Here is a 27,827-nt window from a genome sequence, read left to right on the forward strand (position 1 = left end):
TCACCGCCAGCGGGTGGGCTCGGAATTCTGATCCTTTTCCTCGCACCCCCAGTTGCGGGAGAATGTGAAGGAGGAGATGTTGACAGGTCGCGTTCCGCTTGACTTGACAATTTTCTCACCAGCAGGTCTTTCAACCCCAGCAGACTTGTGTCTGCCGGAAAGAGAGATCCAAGGTAGGCTTTAAATCTAGGATCGAGCACGGTGGCCAAAATGTAGTGCTCTGATTTCAACAGATTGACCACCCGTGAATCCTTGTTAAGCGAATTAAGGGCTCCATCCACAAGTCCCACATGCCTAGCGGAATCGCTCCGTGTTAGCTCCTCCTTCAATGTCTCCAGCTTCTTCTGCAAAAGCCTGATGAGGGAAATTACCTGACTCAGGCTGGCAGTGTCTGAACTGACTTCACGTGTGGCAAGTTCAAAGGGCATCAGAACCTTGCACAACGTTGAAATCATTCTCCACTGCACTTGAGACAGGTGCATTCCACCTCCTATATCGTGCTCAATTGTATAGGCTTGAATGGCCTTTTGCTGCTCCTCCAACCTCTGAAGCATATAGAGGGTTGAATTCCACCTCGTTACCACTTCTTGCTTCAGATGATGGCAGGGCAGGTTCAGTAGTTTTTGGTGGTGCTCCAGTCTTCTGTACGTGGTGCCTGTACGCCGAAAGTGTCCTGCAATTCTTCTGGCCACCGACAGCATCTCTTGCACGCCCCTGTCGTTTTTAAAAAAATTCTGCACCACCAAATTCAAGGTATGTGCAAAACATGGGACGTGCTGGAATTTGCCCATATTTAATGCACACACAATATTGCTGGCGTCGTCCGATGCCACAAATCCACAGGAGAGTCCAATTGGGGTAAGCCATTCCGCAATGATCTTCCTCAGTTGCCTTAAGAGGTTTTCAGCTGTGTGCGTATTCTGGAAACCGGTGATACAAAGCGTAGCCTGCCTAGGAAAGAGTTGTCGTTTGCGAGATGCTGCTACTGGTGCCGCCGCTGCTGTTCTTGCGGCGGGAGTCCATACATCTACCCAGTGGGCTGTCACAGTCATATAGTCCTGACCCTGCCCTGCTCCACTTGTCCACATGTCCGTGGTTAAGTGGACATTGGGTACAGCTGCATTTTTTAGGACACTGGTGACTCTTTTTCTGAGGTCTGTGTACATTTTCGGTATCGCCTGCCTAGAGAAATGGAACCTAGATGGTATTTGGTACCGGGGACACAGTACCTCCAACAAGTCTCTAGTTGGCTCTGCAGTAATGATGGATACTGGAACCACGTTTCTTACCACCCAGGATGCCAAGGCCTCAGTTATCCGCTTTGCAGCAGGATGACTGCTGTGATATTTCATCTTCCTCGCAAAGGACTGTTGGACAGTCAATTGCTTACTGGAAGTAGTACAAGTGGTCTTCCGACTTCCCCTCTGGGATGACCATCGACTCCCAGCAGCAACAACAGCAGCAGCGCCAGCAGCAGTAGGCGTTACACGCAAGGATGCATCGGAGGAATCCCAGGCAGGAGAGGACTCGTCAGAATTGCCAGTGACATGGCCTGCAGGACTATTGGCATTCCTGGGGAAGGAGGAAATTGACACTGAGGGAGTTGGTGGTGGGGTGGTTTGCGTGAGCTTGGTTACAAGAGGAAGGGATTTACTGGTCAGTGGACTGCTTCCGCTGTCACCCAAAGTTTTTGAACTTGTCACTGACTTATTATGAATGCGCTGCAGGTGACGTATAAGGGAGGATGTTCCGAGGTGGTTAACGTCCTTACCCCTACTTATTACAGCTTGACAAAGGCAACACACGGCTTGACAAATGTTGTCCGCATTTCTGGTGAAATACTTCCACACCGAAGAGCTGATTTTATTGGTATTTTCACCAGGCATGTCAACGGCCCTATTCCTCCCACGGACAACAGGTGTCTCCCCGGGTGCCTGACTTAAACAAACCACCTCACCATCAGAATCCTCCTTGTCAATTTCCTCCCCAGCGCCAGCAACACCCATATCCTCCTCATCCTGGTGTACTTCAACACTGACATTTTCAATCTGACTATCAGGAACTGGACTGCGGGTGCTCCTTCCAGCACTTGCAGGGGGCGTGCAAATGGTGGAAGGCGCATGCTCTTCACGTCCAGTGTTGGGAAGGTCAGGCATCGCAACCGACACAATTGGACTCTCCTTCTGGATTTTGGATTTCGAAGAACGCACAGTTCTTTGTGGTGCTTTTGCCAGCTTGAGTCTTTTCAGTTTTCTAGCGAGAGGCTGAGTGCTTCCATCCTCCTGTGAAGCTGAACCACTAGCCATGAACATAGGCCAGGGCCTCAGCCATTCCTTGCCACTCCGTGTGGTAAATGGCATATTGGCAAGTTTACGCTTCTCCTCCGACAATTTTATTTTAGGTTTTGGAGTCCTTTTTTTACTGATATTTGGTGTTTTGGATTTGACATGCTCTGTACTATGCCATTGGGCATCGGCCTTGGCAGACGACGTTGCTGGCATTTCATCGTCTCGGCCATGACTAGTGGCAGCAGCTTCAGCACGAGGTGGAAGTGGATCTTGATCTTTCCCTAATTTTGGAACCTCAACATTTTTGTTCTCCATATTTTAATAGGCACAACTAAAAGGCACCTCAGGTAAACAATGGAGATGGATGGATACTAGTATACAATTATGGATGGACTGCCGAGTGCCGACACAGAGGTAGCTACAGCCGTGGACTACCGTACTGTGTCTGCTGCTAATATAGACTGGATGATTGATAATGAGATGAAATCAATATATATATGTATGTATATATAATATCACTAGTACTGCAGCCGGACAGGTAGATAATATATTTATTAGGTATTGGTAATGATGACTGATGACGGACCTGCTGGACACTGTCAGCTCAGCAGCACCGCAGACTGCTACAGTAAGCTACTATACTATAGTAGTATGTACAAAGAAGAAAGAAAAAAAAAAACCACGGGTAGGTGGTATACAATATTATATATATATATATATATATATATATATTATATACAATTATATATATATTAAACTGGTGGTGATTGATTATTAAACTGGTGGTCAGGTCACGTTGCAACTTGCAACTAGTACTCCGAGTCCTAAGCAGACAATCACAAAATATATTATTATACTGGTGGTCAGTGTGGTCACAACAATGGCAGTGTGGCACTGACTCTGGCAGCAAAAGTGTGCACTGTACGTTATATGTACTCCTGAGTCCTGCTCTCAGACTCTAACTGCTCCCCACTGTCAGTGTCTCCCCCACAAGTCAGATAATACACTTACAGTCACACTATCTAATCTATAAATATCACTTCAGCAAGTAGTATAGTAGTATACAGTATAGTAGTACTCCTCCTAATAATGCTCCCCAAAATACTGTGTCTCTCTCTTCTCTAAACGGAGAGGACGCCAGCCACGTCCTCTCCCTATGACTCTATAAATATCACTTCAGCAAGTAGTAGAGTAGTATACAGTATAGTAGTACTCCTCCTAATAATGCTCCCCAAAATAGTATACTGTGTCTCTCTCTTCTCTAAACGGAGAGGACGCCAGCCACGTCCTCTCCCTATGACTCTATAAATATCACTTCAGCAAGTAGTATAGTAGTATACAGTATAGTAGTACTCCTCCTAATAATGCTCCCCAAAATACTGTGTCTCTCTCTTCTCTAAACGGAGAGGACGTCAGCCACGTCCTCTCCCTATGACTCTATAAATATCACTTCAGCAAGTAGTAGAGTAGTATACAGTATAGTAGTACTCCTCCTAATAATGCTCCCCAAAATACTGTGTCTGAGTAGTATACAGTATAGTAGTACTCCTCCTAATAATGCTCCCCAAAATACTGTGTCTCTCTCTTCTCTAAACGGAGAGGACGCCAGCCACGTCCTCTCCCTATGACTCTATAAATATCACTTCAGCAAGTAGTAGAGTAGTATACAGTATAGTAGTACTCCTCCTAATAATGCTCCCCAAAATACTGTGTCTGAGTAGTATACAGTATAGTAGTACTCCTCCTAATAATGCTCCCCAAAATACTGTGTCTCTCTCTTCTCTAAACGGAGAGGACGCCAGCCACGTCCTCTCCCTACGACTCTATAAATATCACTTCAGCAAGTAGTATAGTAGTATACAGTATAGTAGTACTCCTCCTAATAATGCTCCCCAAAATAGTATACTGTGTCTCTCTCTTCTCTAAACGGAGAGGACGCCAGCCACGTCCTCTCCCTATGACTCTATAAATATCACTTCAGCAAGTAGTATAGTAGTATACAGTATAGTAGTACTCCTCCTAATAATGCTCCCCAAAATAGTATACTGTGTCTCTCTCTTCTCTAAACGGAGAGGACGCCAGCCACGTCCTCTCCCTATGACTCTATAAATATAACTTCAGCAAGTAGTATAGTAGTATACAGTATAGTAGTACTCCTCCTAATAATGCTCCCCAAAATACTGTCTCTCTCTTCTCTAAACGGAGAGGACGCCAGCCACGTCCTCTCCCTATGACTCTATAAATATCACTTCAGCAAGTAGTAGAGTAGTATACAGTATAGTAGTACTCCTCCTAATAATGCTCCCCAAAATACTGTGCCTCTCTCTTCTCTAAACGGAGAGGACGCCAGCCACGTCCTCTCCCTATGACTCTATAAATATCACTTCAGCAAGTAGTATAGTAGTATACAGTATAGTAGTACTCCTCCTAATAATGCTCCCCAAAATAGTATACTGTGTCTCTCTCTTCTCTAAACGGAGAGGACACCAGCCACGTCCTCTCCCTATGACTCTATAAATATCACTTCAGCAAGTAGTAGAGTAGTATACAGTATAGTAGTACTCCTCCTAATAATGCTCCCCAAAATACTGTGTCTGAGTAGTATACAGTATAGTAGTACTCCTCCTAATAATGCTCCCCAAAATACTGTGTCTCTCTCTTCTCTAAACGGAGAGGATGCCAGCCACGTCCTCTCCCTATGACTCTATAAATATCACTTCAGCAAGTAGTATAGTAGTATACAGTATAGTAGTACTCCTCCTAATAATGCTCCCCAAAATAGTATACTGTGTCTCTCTCTTCTCTAAACGGAGAGGACGCCAGCCACGTCCTCTCCCTATGACTCTATAAATATCACTTCAGCAAGTAGTAGAGTAGTATACAGTATAGTAGTACTCCTCCTAATAATGCTCCCCAAAATAGTATACTGTGTCTCTCTCTTCTCTAAACGGAGAGGACGCCAGCCACGTCCTCTCCCTATGACTCTATAAATATCACTTCAGCAAGTAGTATAGTAGTATACAGTATAGTAGTACTCCTCCTAATAATGCTCCCCAAAATACTGTGTCTCTCTCTTCTCTAAACGGAGAGGACGCCAGCCACGTCCTCTCCCTATGACTCTATAAATATCACTTCAGCAAGTAGTAGAGTAGTATACAGTATAGTAGTACTCCTCCTAATAATGCTCCCCAAAATACTGTGTCTGAGTAGTATACAGTATAGTAGTACTCCTCCTAATAATGCTCCCCAAAATACTGTGTCTCTCTCTTCTCTAAACGGAGAGGACGCCAGCCACGTCCTCTCCCTATTACTCTATAAATATCACTTCAGCAAGTAGTAGAGTAGTATACAGTATAGTAGTACTCCTCCTAATAATGCTCCCCAAAATACTGTGTCTGAGTAGTATACAGTATAGTAGTACTCCTCCTAATAATGCTCCCCAAAATACTGTGTCTCTCTCTTCTCTAAACGGAGAGGACGCCAGCCACGTCCTCTCCCTATGACTCTATAAATATCACTTCAGCAAGTAGTATAGTAGTATACAGTATAGTAGTACTCCTCCTAATAATGCTCCCCAAAATAGTATACTGTGTCTCTCTCTTCTCTAAACGGAGAGGACGCCAGCCACGTCCTCTCCCTATGACTCTATAAATATCACTTCAGCAAGTAGTATAGTAGTATACAGTATAGTAGTACTCCTCCTAATAATGCTCCCCAAAATAGTATACTGTGTCTCTCTCTTCTCTAAACGGAGAGGACGCCAGCCACGTCCTCTCCCTATGACTCTATAAATATCACTTCAGCAAGTAGTATAGTAGTATACAGTATAGTAGTACTCCTCCTAATAATGCTCCCCAAAATACTGTGTCTCTCTCTTCTCTAAACGGAGAGGACGCCAGCCACGTCCTCTCCCTATGACTCTATAAATATCACTTCAGCAAGTAGTAGAGTAGTATACAGTATAGTAGTACTCCTCCTAATAATGCTCCCCAAAATACTGTGTCTCTCTCTTCTCTAAACGGAGAGGACGCCAGCCACGTCCTCTCCCTATGACTCTATAAATATCACTTCAGCAAGTAGTATAGTAGTATACAGTATAGTAGTACTCCTCCTAATAATGCTCCCCAAAATAGTATACTGTGTCTCTCTCTTCTCTAAACGGAGAGGACGCCAGCCACGTCCTCTCCCTATGACTCTATAAATATCACTTCAGCAAGTAGTATAGTAGTATACAGTATAGTAGTACTCCTCCTAATAATGCTCCCCAAAATACTGTGTCTCTCTCTTCTCTAAACGGAGAGGACGCCAGCCACGTCCTCTCCCTATGACTCTATAAATATCACTTCAGCAAGTAGTAGAGTAGTATACAGTATAGTAGTACTCCTCCTAATAATGCTCCCCAAAATACTGTGTCTGAGTAGTATACAGTATAGTAGTACTCCTCCTAATAATGCTCCCCAAAATACTGTGTCTCTCTCTTCTCTAAACGGAGAGGACGCCAGCCACGTCCTCTCCCTATGACTCTATAAATATCACTTCAGCAAGTAGTATAGTAGTATACAGTATAGTAGTACTCCTCCTAATAATGCTCCCCAAAATAGTATACTGTGTCTCTCTCTTCTCTAAACGGAGAGGACGCCAGCCACGTCCTCTCCCTATGACTCTATAAATATCACTTCAGCAAGTAGTATAGTAGTATACAGTATAGTAGTACTCCTCCTAATAATGCTCCCCAAAATAGTATACTGTGTCTCTCTCTTCTCTAAACGGAGAGGACGCCAGCCACGTCCTCTCCCTATGACTCTATAAATATCACTTCAGCAAGTAGTATAGTAGTATACAGTATAGTAGTACTCCTCCTAATAATGCTCCCCAAAATACTGTGTCTCTCTCTTCTCTAAACGGAGAGGACGCCAGCCACGTCCTCTCCCTATGACTCTATAAATATCACTTCAGCAAGTAGTAGAGTAGTATACAGTATAGTAGTACTCCTCCTAATAATGCTCCCCAAAATACTGTGTCTCTCTCTTCTCTAAACGGAGAGGACGCCAGCCACGTCCTCTCCCTATGACTCTATAAATATCACTTCAGCAAGTAGTATAGTAGTATACAGTATAGTAGTACTCCTCCTAATAATGCTCCCCAAAATAGTATACTGTGTCTCTCTCTTCTCTAAACGGAGAGGACGCCAGCCACGTCCTCTCCCTATGACTCTATAAATATCACTTCAGCAAGTAGTATAGTAGTATACAGTATAGTAGTACTCCTCCTAATAATGCTCCCCAAAATACTGTGTCTCTCTCTTCTCTAAACGGAGAGGACGCCAGCCACGTCCTCTCCCTATGACTCTATAAATATCACTTCAGCAAGTAGTAGAGTAGTATACAGTATAGTAGTACTCCTCCTAATAATGCTCCCCAAAATACTGTGTCTGAGTAGTATACAGTATAGTAGTACTCCTCCTAATAATGCTCCCCAAAATACTGTGTCTCTCTCTTCTCTAAACGGAGAGGACGCCAGCCACGTCCTCTCCCTATGACTCTATAAATATCACTTCAGCAAGTAGTAGAGTAGTATACAGTATAGTAGTACTCCTCCTAATAATGCTCCCCAAAATACTGTGTCTCTCTCTTCTCTAAACGGAGAGGACGCCAGCCACGTCCTCTCCCTATGACTCTATAAATATCACTTCAGCAAGTAGTAGAGTAGTATACAGTATAGTAGTACTCCTCCTAATAATGCTCCCCAAAATAGTATACTGTGTCTCTCTTCTCTAAACGGAGAGGACGCCAGCCACGTCCTCTCCCTATGACTCTGTAAATATCACTTCAGCAAGTAGTATAGTAGTATACAGTATAGTAGTACTCCTCCTAATAATGCTCCCCAAAATACTGTGTCTCTCTCTTCTCTAAACGGAGAGGACGCCAGCCACGTCCTCTCCCTATGACTCTATAAATATCACTTCAGCAAGTAGTAGAGTAGTATACAGTATAGTAGTACTCCTCCTAATAATGCTCCCCAAAATACTGTGTCTCTCTCTTCTCTAAACGGAGAGGACGCCAGCCACGTCCTCTCCCTATGACTCTATAAATATCACTTCAGCAAGTAGTAGAGTAGTATACAGTATAGTAGTACTCCTCCTAATAATGCTCCCCAAAATACTGTGTCTCTCTCTTCTCTAAACGGAGAGGACGCCAGCCACGTCCTCTCCCTATGACTCTATAAATATCACTTCAGCAAGTAGTAGAGTAGTATACAGTATAGTAGTACTCCTCCTAATAATGCTCCCCAAAATACTGTGTCTCTCTCTTCTCTAAACGGAGAGGACGCCAGCCACGTCCTCTCCCTATGACTCTATAAATATCACTTCAGCAAGTAGTAGAGTAGTATACAGTATAGTAGTACTCCTCCTAATAATGCTCCCCAAAATACTGTATCTGAGTAGTATACAGTATAGTAGTACTCCTCCTAATAATGCTCCCCAAAATACTGTGTCTCTCTCTTCTCTAAACGGAGAGGACGCCAGCCACGTCCTCTCCCTATGACTCTATAAATATCACTTCAGCAAGTAGTATAGTAGTATACAGTATAGTAGTACTCCTCCTAATAATGCTCCCCAAAATAGTATACTGTGTCTCTCTCTTCTCTAAACGGAGAGGATGCCAGCCACGTCCTCTCCCTATGACTCTATAAATATCACTTCAGCAAGTAGTAGAGTAGTATACAGTATAGTAGTACTCCTCCTAATAATGCTCCCCAAAATACTGTGTCTCTCTCTTCTCTAAACGGAGAGGACGCCAGCCACGTCCTCTCCCTATGACTCTCAATGCACGTGTGAAAATGGCGGCGACACGCGGCTCCTTATATAGAATCCGAGTCTCGCGAGAATCCGACAGCGGGATGATGACGTTCGGGCGTGCTCGGGTTAACCGAGCAAGGCGGGAGGATCCGAGCCTGCTCGGACCCGTGGAAAAAAGCTGAAGTTCGGGCGGGTTCGGATTCAGAGGAACCGAACCCGCTCATCACTAGTTTATATGTCATCCTTAGGGTCAGTTGTGTGGTGAGGGACAAGATTTGCTTCTGTTTGGCCACATATTTTATGACTGGCAGCCACCAGCACTGGTTTTGCCTATTATATTGACCATATATAATTTGAATTGGTCCTGGACCACCAATCCAGGGCACCCCTGCAAGTGTCCCGAGGCACCCCAGGGAGCCACGGCACACAGTTTGGGAACCTCTGGCCTATGCGCTACATTGTATCTACAGTGCGCAGCCTGACTGACAGCTCAGGCGCGCACAGCCAATCAGGAGAGTGCCATGACGTGGTGCTCCCTGAGTGGCTAAAGGGACCCTCTTTTACAGCAGTCACGGGGGGTACCGCCAGTCGGGGAAAGGGGATCCATGTGTATACATGGATCCCCTTTCAGTGCATGAATCGGGTTTTTCGTTTTTTTATTTTGCCAAGTCCCTGGATTACAAATTTAAAGAAGAGGACCGATCTACACCGGATTCTTTGTGAGTATGATTTTTATTTACAGGTACCCCGTGCATTCTACTGGAGAAGAGGACCGACTGCTTCGTGTCAACATAGGTAAGTATGTATGTAAGTGTGCATGTATGTTAAATAAAATTTTACTTTCAAGGTGTGTGTGTGTTTTGTTTTTATTTGGGTATTTTTTTGTAGTAAAACTACAGGTACCAGCAGGCCCATTTTTCACCTGCATGCTGGTACTTGTGGTTCTCCAAGTACCAGCTTGCAGGGGAGGCTTGCTGGGACTTGTAGTTCTGCTACAAAAAACAATATTCTTTTTTTCACACAAAAGGCTATCAGCCTGCCATCCGCCGCCCTTGGATGGGGGGACAGCCTCGGGCTTCACCCCTGGCCCTTGGGTGGCTGGACGGGGGGACCCCTTGATTTAAGGGGTCCCCACTCCTCCAGGGTACCCCGGCCAGGGGTGACTAGTTGGGGGGGGGGGGTAATGCCAGGGCCGCAGGGACCAATATAAAAGTGTCCCCCGGCTGTGGAATTATCTCTCTGACTAGTGGAGCCCGGAGCTGGTGGTAAAAATACGGGGGACCCCTACGTCTTTTGTCCCCCGTATTTTTTGCACCAGGACCAAGTGCAGAGCCCGGTGCTGGTTGTTTAAATATGGGGGAACCCCTGTAAATTTTTCCCCCGTATTTTTACAACCAGGACCGGCTCAAAGAGCCCAAGGCTGGTTATGCTTAGGAGGGGCGACCCCACGCAATTTTTTTCAACATTTTTAAACACTTTTTTTAAGGTACACAATGAAGCCCTGCACGGATCTCACAGATCCGGCCGGGATTCATTGTGTTTTGCCAGGCAGTGTTTTACTAATCACTCCCGTAAAACACTGCCTGACATTACGAATCACATCGACATCGGAAAAAACGAATGTGGCAAACTCGGCAGCTTAGCAAATTACTGTATCAGGATTCAAAAAGTTGCAGTAAAATGCACCCAATAAAAAATGAGTTTAAACACAACACAAATCGACTCAAACACGAATATTAGTAAATATAACCCCTGGTCTAATACAGATGTCTTTTGCTATGTAAGTCTCCAGAGTGCCTTTCTTTGTTGGATTTACATGCGGCTTTATGACTGTGCACCTAGAGCTGATTGCTTCATGTGGATGAGTGTCGACTGCCATTGGATATATATACATATATATATTTATATATATATATATATATATATATATATTATACACACACACACACACACACACACACACACACACACACTGTATATATATATATATATATATACACACACACACACACACACACACACACACACACACACACACACACACATATATGTTTGTACTGTTTGGACTAAAATAGTAATGGGTTATACTGTTCCTGGTTGGGTGAAATGGTGATCATTTTCCATTCCTTTCAGACTGCTAAACCCACATAATATAACAGTACACTAGTCCAAAGAAGGACTTGTATGAAGATATATTATACAAAAGACACGCGTTTCACCTGGAAATCGGCTTGATTACTTTGTGCTGCTGGTGGGCTACTGCCAGTGGTGCACATTCGTTTGGGATAGCCAAAGGAGCAGAGTGTCTGGGACTTTGTGTGATTTTTGTAATGAACCTTGATCTGCATTTACATTATTTGACTGATGCCCAAGTAGTATTTACTTATATTTTTATGATATATCATTTATATGCTTTATGGTACAAATTATTTATTTATATGTGTACGTTTTTTCTATATGCTAGAATTGTTTGCGGAGGAATGGATCCTCACAGAACACTGTAAAGGGATGATAATCGATTATCTGTCTACTGTCTGGTAGGCAAAATGTACGAATAGATATTCTCCTATTCACTTACAGCAGCTCTCTGTTATACTGCATACCGTATGCATTGCACCCTACTATCGGTTTTGTACAGGCTTTTACACAGTTTCCCATTATTAAGGAATCACATGGTGGACTCTCTACAGTATTGTACTATACCTTTTTCTATTTAATTATGAGGACAAACCCATGAAAAATGTTTTGGATTAAAGAAAGTGCCAGATTGTGAGATCAATCTTGTATTCTGCAGTAACCTTTTAGGCTAGAGCCCCTATCTAAAGAAGGCTGCATTAGGTATTTGCAGCAAGATAGCATGTGTAGGTTTTTTGTAGCATACCCTCCAGCTGTACCTTTTTGGCAGGTACAGTACCTTTTTTTTATGATCTGTACCGATTTTCTACTCTCCAAACTTCCATTGAAAGTATAGGAAAGGGAGCTTGGCCACGTCCCTTTTACCCGCCATTCCCCTTTCCTAATTTGTATCGATTTTTATGTGTAAAATGTTGAAGTGTATGCTGTAGCATGCTCAGTCAGTTATCTAAAGGAGAATTGCGGACGTGCTGCGGTATTCATATAGCAAAAATCTTTTGTTTTGTAGTAATGTTAAATTACAAAGGAGAAGGGTAGAAATTTGTATTTTGCAGGAGGGTGCCAGATACTCCAGCACGATATCCGTGTATATGTATAAGTTGCTTGTGTCCTCCCTTTGTTGTTTTAATAACATTAATATGTAATGACTTAAAAAATATATTCTTATATATGGTGTAGTGATATAATCACTTAAATTTGTTCAATAGTAATGTCCCTGTGTCAATTCCTTGATGAATGCATAAATGTTGAGGTAAAACACACCAGTATACTTCAAAGAATTTTCTTCTCATTGAAAAGTTGTGTATTAAAAGAAAACATGTGACCCTGATTATAAAATAAACAGAATTATGAGTCACAGAGTTCAATGACCAAAGAGAATTTACCCTGAGAAGACATGTTATACTTACCTGAGGTAACATTTTCCAAGTAGCTTTTCTGAGGACCACTTAATATTTTAAAGACAGTGTTTTTCTCCTCTGTCCCTGGATCAGTAGCCTTTAGTTCCCTAGATGTAATGTAGATTCCATATCGACCATCTTTTAGGAACTGAACTGTAGTAGCGCAATTAATGTGCACAATTCTGGGGCTTGTACTATCTGGAAAATCCACCTAAGGAAATATATTTAGAAACAGATTAAATCTGTTAGTGCTTGACACTGAAAGTTCCTTGTGCAACTCACATGCAACAGGAAAGTGCATTCAGTTTTGCACAAATGCCCAGGGACAGATTAATCATGGGGCAGATGGAATTACAGCTCCTGGCTTCTAGATAAGCATAGCCCCACATCATGACAGCATGCCTAGCTTGTCAGCCATAAAGAAATAGTATTAAATTGTGTTTCTAGTTTTCTCACAAAATTATGCAACATTTGATTTTTTTTATGTATTTAGATAGACAGTGAAGCTTATAGTGTACAAGATGTACACACCATGTGACTCTGGCCACACCCACTTACCACTGGTCACAGCTCATCCCCTTACCGTACACTCTTAAACATTTTCAGCCCATATGGTCCTTAATCCAGCCCTGCAAATGCCTCTATTTCTCACACTTACATGCACACATTCCGGAACTATCACGGAAGTTACACTGTATCTACTTTCGTTTCGTGGGATTGTAGGCTAACTACTAGTAATGTTTTTAGTGCAGAGAGGAAAAATCATTCTTGCTGTATAAGATCACCACTGTCAGGATTCCATTTCTCATTAAATATTTGCAGCTAATTCCCCAAAAACACTCGTTTTCAGAAGCTAACTGCAAATATTTAGTATCACCCACGATATCTGTGGCTGTCCCTCCATTTCTGAGAGCAGCTGCAACACCCCATAGACTTCTATGAGGAGGTGCAATGCGATCAGATTTTTCAAGTTCCAGAATGCGAAGCATTCTGAAGATTGGCTCCCACAGCTTCCCATCACCATCTGAAGATTGCAAAATCTTCCCTGGCAATGGCCGCCATGCATGCATGTACATTAGATTGCGCATGCGTCCCGCAGCAACTCTGAACACATAGCAGGAACAGGCTACAAATGAGCATAATAATCTCATACTGCAATGTGATTCTGGGCGCCCAGATCACATTCAGTATATGGTTATTGCTACATAGACCCCTCAGTGTGTTAGGAATAGTCTATAGGGTATGACATGGAGCTGAGAGGCAGGATACTACCTCTACTACACAAACACAATTGGAATGGGCACAGAGCTTCATCTTCCTGTCCCAAATCTGTGCTGCATAAGTCACTTATGTCACTGTTGATGGAGACTGAGGGGGCAATTCAGATCTGATCGTAGATGTGCTAAGTTTAGCACACCTACGATCAGTTTCACAGACATGCGGGGGACGCCCAGCACAGGGCTTGTCCGTCCCGCATGTCAGGCCCTGCCCTCCCCTTCCCCTGCACAAGTACAAAAGCATCGCTCGGCGGCAATGCTTTTGTACCTGGTGAGTAGCTCCCTGCCTGCGCAGCTCCTGCGCTCTGGCAGGGAGCTGCCCGCTACGTCCCAGGTCGCAAGCAGCCGCCGCGGCCTGCCCCATGCCTCCTTTGTCCAGTCCGCACCCCGCCAATGGCGTTCTAATGCCGTTGGCACGCCCCCTCCCGCCCCGCGACTGCCTCTGCCTGTCAATCAGGCAGACGAGATCGCAGCCCAGAGATGCTGATAGCATCTCACTGGGCTCCTGGGGTGCGCACGCGTAGTACGGCCGATGCGGTGCGCTCTCCACAAAAAAAATTCAGACTGCGATAGCTGCAGCGATCCAGTCTGAATTATCCCCAGAGTTTTGGAAAGATGCCTTTGCATTAATACGATCTATACTTCCTTTTCTAGTATCTTAAGTAATAAAAGGCATTCACCAAAGTGAGTGCAGTGATACCAAATTCACAAACAAATTATCTGAAAGTAGGAAACCATTAAAGCTTCATACAGTACATCTTTTTATTTACAGCATTCCACATGTATTTGGAACACAAGTATAACCAGAGCCGTAACTAGCCATTTTGGTGCCTTGTGCCAGAAAGAGCATTGGTGCTCCCTTCCCCCCAACACTAAGAACAGGGGGCGTGGTGTTGCAGGAAAGAGACATGGTCACACATTAGCAACCTGATTCACGTTACACCACACAGCAGTACTTCTTATACACAGTACGCCACACAGTAGCACCCCTTATGCACAGTATTCCACACAGTATTACCACTAATACACAGTATGCCACACAGTAGTACACCTTAAACAGAACAGGACACAGTAGTACTCCTTATACACAGTACACTATAGTAGTAAGCCTTATACACAGTATGCAACACAGTAGTACCCCTCATATAGAGTATGCCACACAGTAGTACCCCTTATACATAGTACACCACATGGTAGTACCCCTTATACATAATAAACCACACAGAAGTACCCCTTATACACAGTACGCCACAGTAGTAAGCCTTATACACAGTATGCCACACAGTAGTGCACCCCTTATACACAGAATGCTACACAGTTGTACACCCCTTACACACAGTGTCCCACACAATTTATGAGTTAACAGTACATTCACCCCCTATTGTATAATAGCACACTGTCAGTCACTGGGTGCGGCACTACACTTGCTACTCCCTCGACCTCAATGCTAATGCACCTGCCTCAAGTTCTCTCTCGGAATCCAACCTGCTGGACCTCAGTTCAGTCCTGATGCAGCGCTGCAAAGTGCCCACCCAAAAACCGTGGCTCCTCGTGGCGCAGGGCAGTGTGAGAGTGGGCTGGGACTGGGAGAGACGTCATCACATCTTTCCCAGGTTATGCTGAGACCAGAGCCAAGGGAGCCAGGATGGAGTGGAACACATGTACGGGCAGCACTACAGCTAGCAGTGGCGGCATTAGGAAAACAGTAAGGCGCGGGTGCCATTGCTGGTGCTGCCGGACGGGTTCCAGTCTATAGATAGACCGTTAAAAGATAGATAGTCATTAGGTAGACACCATATGGTCAACAGTCAAAAGTCAGACAGGGTCAAAAGTAAGACAGTCAAAAGTCAGACAGGGTCATAAGTCAGACAAAAAAAATATTTTTTGTTTTGTTTTTCTGTGTTTTTTACAACTTTTACCTCATTTACTATCCATGTCACAAACGATTACCTTTAGTAAAGTTGTGGCAAGCAAAGCAGAGTGAGACACCGAGCCTGAAGCGTGTCTAGCGTAGCAAGCCTGCGAGTGCCCGAATTTCACCAAATTTGGGTTAAAAATGTTTAAAAACCCCCCAAAAACATTTTTTTTTGTGTCTGACTTATAACCCAGTCTGACTTTTGACCCTGTCGGACTTTTGACCCTGTCTATGTGCTATACCACACCCCTGCCGGACGGTTCTCTAAGAGACCATACACACAGGCAGTGTCATGTGCACTTCCAGTAAGGGCAGCCTGCTCTGTTTTCAGCCACTCATTTGAATAGACATTTGTTAAATGAAATTATCTCAAACAGCAGGTATTTTTATATGCATCTCAGGTTCATTAAAGTGATTTATTTTTTTCCACTTGTATGTAGATAATCAAATTATTTCAACTTGTCATTAAACTTACTTGTATTATGAACACTACTGGCTCACACTGCACCTTTCCATCAACTATGAAGCCTTGATTTGTCTTATCCATAACAACAAATGTGAACTTATCAATCTGAGCATCTTGTCCTCCATGTCTGTAAGCAACATCCATGTTATCAATATCTTTCTGGGTAAAGTTGTTCTGCAGCAAGGGGGCACCTCTCAGATACAATTGCCCATATTGCGGTGGGTCCACCAGCGAAAATGTAATATTCTCCACAGATGTATCTGGGTCTATTGCTTGAAGGGTACCCGGCAAGATCACCGCCATAGCTCCTTTGCCTTGTCTAAGACCGTAATTCTTGGTTAAAATTGGAAGAATTCTGTCTACCATCTCCACAGCAATGTCCAAGGTACCATGCTTTGTTCTCAGCCCATTGCTGACAAGGAATCTGGTGAAAAAAGGCAAGGGAGCCTTCAGCAAGTTTTCCTTTCTCACCATCTACACAAAAGAAATGATAACATACCTTTACTGAAAGGCTTTCCCATAAGTTTTCTTGGACATCTTACTTCATGTATTTTGGTTATTTTTTGTGTAATGTCATAATGTCTCTATCTCCCCCCCCCTGTAAATTCCAATTCACTGTTGCTACTGTACTGGAGCATAATAAGGACACTTAGGACAGTTGCCCATAGCCTAGAAATCTCCATTTCAAACTTAGGGGTTGATGTATCAAGTTGTGAAAAGAGTGGGGACGTTTCCCATAGCAACCAATATGCATCTACATATCATTTTATAGAATATAAATGATAAATGCTTCCTCAGAGATGATGCGCAACTTCTCCAGTGGTCCATTTCTCCACTCTTTTCACTGCTTGATACATACAGTGCATCCGGAAAGTATTCACAGCACTTCACTTTTTACACGTTATGTTACAGCCTTATTCCAAAATGGAATAAATTCACTTCTTCCCCTCAAAATTCTACACACAATGGGCCTAATTCAGAGTTGATCGCAGTAGCAAATTTGTTAGCAGTTGGGCAAAACCATGTGCACTGCAGGGGGTGTTGGGGGGGGCAGATATAGCATGTGCAGAGAGAGTTAGATTTGGGTGGGGTGTGTTCAAACTGAAATCTAAATTGCAGTGTAAAAATAAAGCAGCCAGTATTTACCCTGCACAGAAACAATATAGCCCACCCTAATCTAACTCTGCAAATGTTATATCTGCTACACCTGCAGTGCACATGGTTTTGCCCAACTGCTAACAAATTTGCTGCTGCGATCAACTTTGAATTACCCTCACTACCCCATGACAACGTGAAAAAGTTTTTTTTAGATGTTTACAAATTTATTAAAAATAAAAAACTAAGAAATCACATGTACATAAGTATTCACAGCCTTTGCTCAATACTTTTTTGATGCACCTTTGGCAGCAATTACAGCCTCAAGTCTTTCTGAATATGATGCCACAAGCTTGGCACACCTATCTTTGGGCAGTTTTGCCCATTCCTCTTTGCAACACCTCTCAAGCTCCATCAGGTTGGATGGGAAGCGTCGGTGCATAGCCATTTTCAGATCTCTCCAGAGATGTTCAATCGGATTCAAGTCTGGGCTCTGGCTGGGCCACTCAAGAACATTCACAGAGTTGTCCTGAAGTCAATCCTTTGATATCTTGGCTGTGTCCTTAGAGTCGTTGTCCTGCTGAAAGATGAACAATCACCCCAGTCTGAGGTCAAGAGCGCTCTGCAGCAGGTTTTCATCCAGGATGTCTCTGTTCATTGCTGCTTTCATCTTTCCCTCTATCCTGACTAGTCTCCTAGTCCCTGCCGCTGAAAAGTATCCCCACAGCATGATACGGTCACCACCATGCTTCACTATAGGGATGGTATTGGCCTGGTGATGAGCGGTGCCTGGTTTCCTCCAAACATGACACCTGGCATTCACGCCAAAGAGTTCAATCTTTGTCTCATCAGACCAGAGATTTTTGTTTCTCATGGTCTGCGAGTCCTTCAGGTGCATTTTGACAAACTCCAGGCAGGCTGCCATGTGCTTTTTACTAAGGAGTGGCTTCCAGCTGGCCACTCTGCCATACAGGCCTGATTGGTGAATTGCTACAGAGATGGTTGTCCTTCTGGAAGGTTCTCCTCTCTCCACAGAGGAATGCTGTACCTCTGACAGAGTGACCATTGGGTTCTTGGTTACCTCCCTGACTAGGGCCTTTCTTCCCCGATCGCTCAGTTTAGACGCCGGCACAACTCTAGGAAGGTCCTGGTGGTTCCAAACTTCTTCCATTTACAGATGATGGAGGCCACTGTGCTCATTGGGACCTTCAAAGCAGCAGATATTTTTCTGTACCCTTCCCCTGATTTGTGCCTCAAGACAATCCTGTCTCGGAGTTCTAAAGACAATTCCTTTGACTTCATGCTTGGTTTGTGCTCAGACATGCACTGTCAAGTGTGGGACCTTATATAGACGTGTATGCCTTTCCAAATCATGTCCAATCAACTGAATTTACCACAGGTGGACTCCAATTAAGCTGTAGGAACATCTCAAGGATGATCAGTGGAAACAGGATGCACCTGAGCTCAATTTTGAGCGTCATATCAAAGGCTGTGAATACTTATGTACATGTGATTTCTTAGTTTTTTATTTTTAATAAAAATAAAAATGTCATAAATACATTTGCAAAAATCTCAAAAAAACTTTTTCACGTTGTCATTATGGGGTATTGTTTTAGAATTTTAAGGGGAAAATGAATTTATTCCATTATGCAATAAGGCTGTAACATAACAAAATGTGGAAAAAGTGAAGCGCTGTGAATACTTTCTGGATGCACTGTAGTGGTGTAAGTATGACCTTCCAGATGGATATGCTATGAACTGGTATACTTGTTTGCTTGTGGATACACAAAGGAACAGTGTGACTGAACACTGCCTTGACTAAAGCACAAACAAAGGTTGGTGCTTAATACTGTGGTAGAATACTGATAAAGAGCACACTAAGACATGCGCCCCTGCTGGTGAGTTTGGATAAAATTGTAGAACTTCTGTGCTTGAAGTACAGGAACCATACCTCCCAACATGACCCTCTCCAGGAGGGACACAATGCTCTGCTTCTGGACTTTTTTCTTAATTTGTGAATGCCATCACCTGTTTTGAACAGGTAAATGAAATAAAGAAAGGTGTTTCAGCACAGGTGATGGCAATCACAAATTAAAGAAAAGTCCAGGAGCAGAGCATTCTGTCCCTCCTGGAGAGGATCATGTTGGGAGGTATGCAGGAACTTGTGATATCCAGCTGAATCGAGCACTGTTATCATACTTTCCAACAGGACCCTTTCCATGAGGGACAAAATGCTCTGTTCCTGGACTTCCCTCTTAATGTATGACTTCAGTCACCTGTGTTGAACTAGTTCATTTATGAGAAAGGTATTTCATCACAGGTGATGGCAATCATACATTAAGAGGAAAGTCCAGGAACAGAGCATTTTGTCCCTTATGGAAAGTGTCATGTTGGGAGGTATGCTGTAATGCACGTGAGACTTGTACACGTAGCAAATTAGGGTACTTGCTTTGCGGGAATATCAGGGGTTAACTCCATGCAGTATATTAGGATGTTGCAGAAGGAATGCTTGTACTTGTCGCAGGGAAATTAATGCAGCTCTCAGATTAGTAGGGAAACAGGAGCTTATATCAGAACTTGATAGAAGCAGACAGGAGCACACTGATGTTTTGGAATAGCAGAAGCACCACAGGTGAGAGACACACTGAGGCCTAGCTATTTTTTGCTGCGCTGCAATCAGGTCAAAACTCAGCAAAACTGTGCATGCGTATGCACCGCACTGCGCAGGCGCATCGTACGGGTACAAAGCGGATCGGTGCTTGGCGATGGATTTAACCAGGGTCGGACTGGCAAACAGGGGAACAGGGGAAACCACCGGTAGGCCCCACTGTTTGTGGCCCCTCCCTCCTCCTCTAGGGATCAGGCTCCAAAAACTATCCTAGTGCACATGAATTGTGCATTATACATGTTACATTATACTTCACAAGAATTTGGTTTATTATACATTTACCAAGGGGCACAGAACATGTACTCTGTAATGGTTAGCCAAACCTCTGTGGTGCCTGGCCACTGAAGCCTGGCCACACCCTTAAGCATGGGCCCCTACAACAGCATTCCCCCGGTGGGCCCTTCATGCCTCAGTCCGACACTGGATTTAACGAAGAATCCATTCGCACAACCGATCGCAAGAAGATTGACAAGAAGAAGGCGTTTATGGGTGTCAACTGACCATTTTCTGGGAGTGGTTGGAAAAACACAGGCGTGTCCAAGCGTTTGCAGGGCGGGTGTCTGACGTAAATTCCGGGACCGGACAGGCTGAAGTGATCGCAGCGGCCGAGTAAGTTCAGACCTACTCAGAAACTGCACAAAACATTTTTGTACCGCTCGGCTGCACAAGCGTTCGCACACTCGCAAAGCGAAAATACTGATCGCAGCGCTGCAAAAAATAGCTAGCAAGCGATCAACTCGGAATGACCCCCACTGAGAGAAGAAGTACTTGCAGCACTGAGAACACAGGGGACTCAGGTGGATACTGCAGATCAGGCACCATAGAGTCAGTAATGACTTATTGATCTGGCAATGCATTGGTGAACTAGAAGGGTTTAAATAGGCTGACCTGGGAGTGGATAGGCTGCAGTGATCATGTGGAATAATGCAGGAATAGAACAGTTGCAAGAGCGATCACATGAGAGTCAATATGGCAGCGCACAATGCTGTGATGGGCTTAGTCACACAGTCAAACTGGAAACAGAAGCAATGCAGGGAATTGCATGCACATGGTGATCCAGGAGACATGGCATGCCCAGAGAAACACAGGGCAAGCCAGCATGTCATATGGAGGAGGTGAGCTGATCCAGAGAAGTAGATCATAGCAGCAACATTGTTCTGTGTATGCCAAGAAAGCTTGCATATATGCAGGATTTCTGGATGAGGTTTCCAAATGCTTGATTGTAGAGTGAGTGTGGCCAGCCCATGAGAATGGCATAATTAGCACATAACAACTTATAGTCTACCTCATATAAAGTACAGTGTATGTAATGCTCCAGACATGTATAGGACCAATGATCACAAGAACCCATTTGATGCAGCAGTACAGAGAGCCATACAAAGTTAAGTGTATGTGATACATCATAGATATAGAGGGTCACAGTGAGCCATTAGATACAGTAGTAGGGCCTGCCTGTCTGAGCTATAATGTTTGTTTTTTTATGTGGGCACTTTTCCATAATGCAAGTCTGGCAGCTCGGCAGAAGACATTATCTAAAAAATAGGATTTTAAATATCTACCGGTAAATCCTTTTCTCGTAGTCCATAAGGGATATTGGGGACAGATTGATGGGTATAGACGGGGTCCAAAGGAGCCAGTGCACTTTAAATTTCTTCCACTGGGTGTGCTGGCTCCTTCCCTCTATGCCCCCTCCCACAGGCAGTTATAGGTAAAACAGTGCCCGAAGGAGAAATGACATACTTGAAAGAAGGAACATAACAACGAGAAGTGTGATGAGATTTATACACCAGCACACCATAACATGACTGGGCCAGCAACATCTGGCAACATAAACATCAACGGCTGAACAGGTAACACCTAACAGAGAACCTGCAGAAAGTCACCGCACAGAGGCGGGCGCCCAATATCCCTTATGGACTACGAGAAAAGCATCCATAAGGGATATTGGGGACACATTAGTACAATGGGGATGTCCCTAAGCTTCCAGAACAGGCGGGAACGTGCGGAGACATCTGCAGCACCTCCTGCCCAAACTGGGTATCCGGTTGGGCCAGGGTATCAAACTTGTAGAACTTCACAAAGGTGTTCTTCCCCGACCAGGTAGTGGCTCAGCATAGTCGCAAGGCCAAGACTCCACGGGCAGCCGCCCAGGAAGAGCCCACCGATCTAGGAGAGTGAGCCTTTAGAGACTTAGGAACAGGTAAGGCTGCCGACACATAGGCCTGTTGGATAGTAAGTCGAATCCAGTGAGCAATGGACTGCTTTGAAGCAGGGCAATCCTTCTTCTGCGCATCATAGAGCACGAACAAGGAATCAGTCTTTCTTATCCGAGCTGTACGCTTGACATAGATCTTAAAGGCACGCACAGAATCCAATGCCTTCGGAGGAGCAGAAGCATCAGAACAGGACGGAACCACAATAGGTTGATTCAGATGAAACGCGGAAACAACCTTCGGCAGGAACTGCTTTCTAGTCCGGAGCTCCACTCTGTCCTCGTAAAAGACCAAATACAGACTTTTATACAATAAGGCCCCCAATTCTGAGACACGTCTAGCAGAATCCAGGGCCAGTAACATCACCGACTTCCACATGAGGTACTTGTCTTCTACTGTCATCAGAGGTTCAAACCAGGAGGACTGTAGGAATCGTAATACCACATCCAAATCTCAAGGAGCTGTAGGCGGCACAAACGGAGGTTGGATGTAAAGCACTCCTTGCAAGAAGGTCTGAACTTCAGGCAGTATCGCCAACTTCTTTTGGAAGAAGATTGAAAGAGCCTAAATTTGAACCTTAATGGATCTCAGACGTAAGCCTTGATCCACTCCAGCCTGCAGGAAACTAAGAAATCTTCCCAAGTGAAAATTGGCACATGAATATGTGCGATCCTCGCACCAGGAGACGTATCTCCGCCAGATATTATGATAGTGTTTTGATGTCACAGGTTTTCTGGCTTGCACCATAGTGGCAATGACCTTTTTGGAAAGTCCCTTGTGAGCTAGGATGTTCCGCTCAACTTACATGCTGTCAAACAAAGCTGCCGTAAGTCCGGGTAGACGAATGGTCCTTGTTGAAGAAGATCTCTTCTGAGTGGTAGAGGCCAAGGGTCTTTGACAGACATGTTCAGAAGATCCGCGTACCACGCCCTCCGGATCCAATCAGGGGCAAGTAGAATTGCTTGTACCTCTTGATGCCGGATCCTCTTGAGCACCTTTGGGATCAACGGAATCGGAGGAAATATGTAGACCAGCTGGTAAGGCCAAGGCGATGTCAGTGCATCCACTGCGCATGCCTGAGGGTCTCTGGTTCGCGAGCAGTAGGAGCAAAGTGTCTTGTTGAGGCAAAACACCATCATGCCGATCTGGGGGCAACCCCACCGGTCGATGATCTGTTGAAACACTTGAGGATGTAGGCCCCACTCCCCTGGGTGGAGATCGTGGCGACTCAGGAAGTCAGCTTCCCAGTTGTCCACTGACGGAATGAAGATTGCGGACAGTGCTAGTGCATTTCTTTCCGCCCAGAGGAGTATTCTTGATACTTCTCACATGTAGGCCCTGCTTTTTGTCCCTCCTTGTCGATTGATGTACGCCACAGCCGTGGCATTGTTCGACTGTACCTGGATTGCTTGATCCCGCAGCAGAAGGGAGGCCGGAATCAGGGCATTGTAGATAGCCCAAAGTTCCAGGATGTTGATCGGAAGTAGGGCCTCTTGGGCAGACCACCTGCACTGGAACTGCACCCTTTGGGTGACAGCCCCCCATCCTCTCAGACTAGCATCCGCCGTAAAGAGAATCCAATCCTGAATTTTGAAGTGTCGACCTTCCTAGAGATTGGAAGACTGCAGCCACCACAGGAGTGAAATTCTGGCCCGGGGTGACAGTTGAATCATCTGGTGCATCTGAAGATGGGAACTGGACCACTTCTGCAGGATGTCCAGTTGAAAGGTCTGGCATGGAACCATCCACACTGGATGGCCTCGTATGAGGCTACCATCTTTCCCAACAATCTTATGTGAAGATGAATGGAAACTCGAGTCGGATGGAGAACCATGCACACCATTTCCTGGAGAGTTCTCACTTTGTCCTCCGGGAGGAACACTTTCTGCGCTACAGTATCCAGTAACATTCCCAGAAACTGGAGCCGCTGAGATGGTTCCAGGTGGGACTTCTGTAGATTGAGGATCCACCCGTGGTGTGACAGTAGGTGTATAGTGCAATCTAAATAGAGCAGTAGGAACTCCTGGAACTCGCTTTTATCAGGAGATTGTCCAGGTAAGGGACCACCTTGACCCCGTGGACTCTGAGCTGGAACATCATTTCCGCCATCACCTTCATTAACACCCTCAGAGCTGTAGACAGGCCGAAGGGCAATGCCTGGAACTGGTAGTGATGGTTCAGGAGGGCGAACCTCAGATAGGCCTGATGAGGAGGCCAAATTGGGATGTGGAGGTAGGCGTCCTTGATATCCAGGGACACTAGGAATTCCTGATGTTCCAGGCCTGCGACCACTGCTCTCACAGATTCCATCTTGAATTTGAAAAACTTTGAGTAAGGAGTCATGGACTTCAGATTCAAAATGGGCCTCACAGACCCATCTGGTTTTGGCACAACGAACAGACTGGAGTAGTAACCTTGTCTTCGCTGTTGCAGGAGTACTGGAACAATGACTTGGGACTGGACCAACTTTGTGATTGCCTGTAGTAGCGTAATACGCATATTTTCCAAAGCTGGTAAGCTTGATTTGAAAAATCGTTGGGGAGGAGCACTGTCGAACTCTAGCGTGTAAACCCTGAGAAATAAGGTCCCTTACCCAGGCATCCTGGCAGGAACTTTTCCAGATGTGGCTGAAGTGATGTAACTTGGCTTCCACCTCGAGATCCTCCCGGTTTTTGTGGAAGCTGAACTGGTGCTCTGTTCTTGAGAACCGGCAATGGCCGGTTTCTTAGGTTTACCCCTGGTGCCTCTAGCTGCATTAGATGTACCTCTGGCCCTAGATCAAAATCTGGTGGACTGAAAGGACTGCGTAGACGGTCCTGCGTAGGTACATCTAGCAGGCAGAGCCCCTGAGGGAAGAAACGCGGATTTCCCAGCAGTAGATTTGGAGATCCATGCGTCCAATTCGCCTCCAAAGAACCATTCACCTGTAAAGGGAAGAGATTCCACATTGCGTTTGGAGTCAGCGTCTGTAATCCACTGACGCAACCATATAGCTCTGCATGCTGACACAGCCATAGCAGTGGTCCTAGCATTAATATTGCCAATCTCTTTTAGGGAGTCACAGAGGACTCTTGCCGTGTCCTGAATGTGTTTTAGGAAAGTCACCGTAGTAACTAGGGTCATGTCACCTGAGAGACCCTCCTGAATTTGAGTAGCCCAGGAGTGAATTGCATGTGTCATCCAGCAACCAGCAATGACCGGTCTTTGAGATACACCTGCAGCAATGTAGATAGATTTCAGTGTGACCTCAATTTTCCTATCCCCTGGGCCCTTTACTGTAAAGCAGCCCAGAGCTGGGAGTACCGCCTTCTTAGAGAGGCGAGAGACCAAGACGTCTACAGCCGGAGATTCTTCCCAGAACTTTCTACCCTTGACACCTGATATTTCTTATCTGGATTGTTACAGGCTAGCTTAAATAAATCTAATTCTTTAGAATCAGGAAATGTGACAGTCAATTTGTCTTGAGGGAGGAAAAATGACTGCTGATTTGCATCGTCCTCTAAGGGGAGCTTTAGCACATCCCTTATAACTAAAATGAGGGGTTCAATAACCTGTGTAGGAGTGGAATCCCCACCAATGGAATCCACATCGTCCCCATCATCCTGTATATCCCCTAGCGGGGTCCCGGTGTGTACTCACCACCGACGATCACCTTCAGGCAGTGTTAGGAGTGTGCGGCGTGCTGCGGTTGTGACAGCCAAGGCGCAGTGCCCCGCTGAACAAACAACCCCTCATGACAGTGGTCCTGCAGCGGGGAAGTGGCTATGCACCTCGTGAGACCGGTGACCGTCCCCTCCCCTAACTCCCACGGCAAAGGTATGCTGTTGCCCAAACATGGACCAACAAACCATTGATTTCTTCGATGTAAGAATTACAGTGCAGGACTCTTTTTTACATTGAAACAGCTGTCACCCTAGGAACTTAAAGCATGGCCTGCCAAATTCGCAAATGCTTAGAAATAAAAGAATTAATAGTGACCCCAATGAAGTTTCATCTCAAATTGACGAGGCGATTAATCGGTTTGCACAGGAGGGATATAGTCTCAGAAATTTGTTAGGCACTAAACAAAAAGTCCTCTCACTTGATTGGGAATCTCTTTTACACAAAAAAAAAGATAAAGAAACAGAAAATCCCCAATTACCTTGGGTGAAACAATATAATATATCATCGGATAAAATCAATCAAGTGTCCGAAAAGCATTGGCATATGATACAATCTGATAAAGACCTTAAACTCATGAATACAGATCTTATGCCTTGCTATACAAGATCTAAAAATGTACGTGACCATTTTGTCAAATCAGCTGTATCAGGTAGGAATACATTTTTAACTGCCAGCTTCCTTTCCCCCAAGAAACCTGGGTGCTTTAAATGTTCCTGCGTATCATGTAAATATCTGATTGCAGGAGATGTCTTTATCATCCCATAATGGTACTAAATATGTCATCAAACACCATTTAACATGTGAAACTACTCACACTGTTTACCAAATAAATTGCCCATGCGGCCTCACATACGTGGGAAAAACTACTTGCAAGTTTAAAGAGCGTACATATGAATGCGCAAAGGTCAACAATAAGATTAGCTCTACAAAGAGGTTCTAGTGTCGCACATCACTGGAGGCTAAACATAATTTAGCTAGTATCAGATACCGCATGATTGATTATATTCCCCCTTCTTTGAGGGGTGGTGAAGAGGAGCAGCTTTACTCAGATGTGAATCTATATGGATCCATCGCATCGATGTTACAACTCTCCGCGGTGTGAATTACATGATTTCCTTGTCATGTTTTCTATAATCCATCAGGAAATATATAATCTTAGATCTAACCTATTGTACTCCTTATGAGTTCTCGTAGGATTTAAACCCCCTACGGGATTTAGCATGATGATATTTACCCCAATTTAAATATTGCCAAATGTCTATAACCGCATATATCAGCTCCTTTCCATGCCTTTTGTTGCATTTTGTGGCCACAGCTCTAGTAGAATCCCCACTAGCTGGGGAAGGGGGGTTTCTGGGCAACTGGAAAAAATTGCATTTGCCTATTTGCAGATGAGTGTATATGCAGATTTGTGTAGATCTGAAACTTGCACGAGCTTTATCTTTGAAAAGCAGGACAGGGGAAGGGAACAGAAAAGTAGGCCACGTACAGTAATGCCATGTTTGCGTGAAGATTAGCTGAGGGCTGACTAAGCACAAGGCCATATAAGAGCCCCATTTTTTGTGATTGGATTGTTCATGACTAAGCAGTTGCTAGGTAGTTTCGCAAGGGTCCTGGTATTTTCCTCACAGGTCTGGTTGCGTGTCAGTCAAGGATTGTAGGTGTAGTCTTAGGCTAGTATATAATCCCAGTCATGTGCCTCAGACTTCCTCTTGCCATTTATTTCCTCATAGGTCTAGTTGCTTGTCAGTCAAGGATTGTAAGTGTAGGCTTAGGCTAGTATATAGGGGGTTATTCTGACCCAATCGCACACTGCAGTTTATCGCAGCGGTGCGATCGGGTCAGAACTGCGCATGTGCTGGTGCCGTAGTGCGTCGGCGCATGACAGAAGGCCGTCACTGCGCTACGAT

General features: G+C 44.7%; 1 protein-coding gene across 2 annotated transcripts in view; it reads right to left on the bottom strand.

The window, feature by feature from the left end:
- The window catches only part of FREM1 (FRAS1 related extracellular matrix 1), a 326,722-nt gene that overhangs the window by 155,761 nt on the left and 143,134 nt on the right, over positions 1-27,827 (bottom strand). The window contains exons 24-25 of one of the 2 annotated variants that reach the window (XM_063914068.1): positions 16,288-16,702; positions 12,630-12,831 (exon numbers count right to left, since the gene is read on the bottom strand). In XM_063914068.1, coding sequence (XP_063770138.1) covers positions 12,630-12,831; positions 16,288-16,702 — 617 coding nt within the window. Of the gene's footprint in view, positions 1-12,629; positions 12,832-16,287; positions 16,753-27,827 lie in introns of those variants that run through there. The other variant, XM_063914069.1, reaches the window with a different exon arrangement.

This window comes from Pseudophryne corroboree, chromosome 1 (assembly GCF_028390025.1).
Source record: "Pseudophryne corroboree isolate aPseCor3 chromosome 1, aPseCor3.hap2, whole genome shotgun sequence".
Taxonomy (NCBI): Eukaryota; Metazoa; Chordata; class Amphibia; order Anura; family Myobatrachidae; genus Pseudophryne; species Pseudophryne corroboree.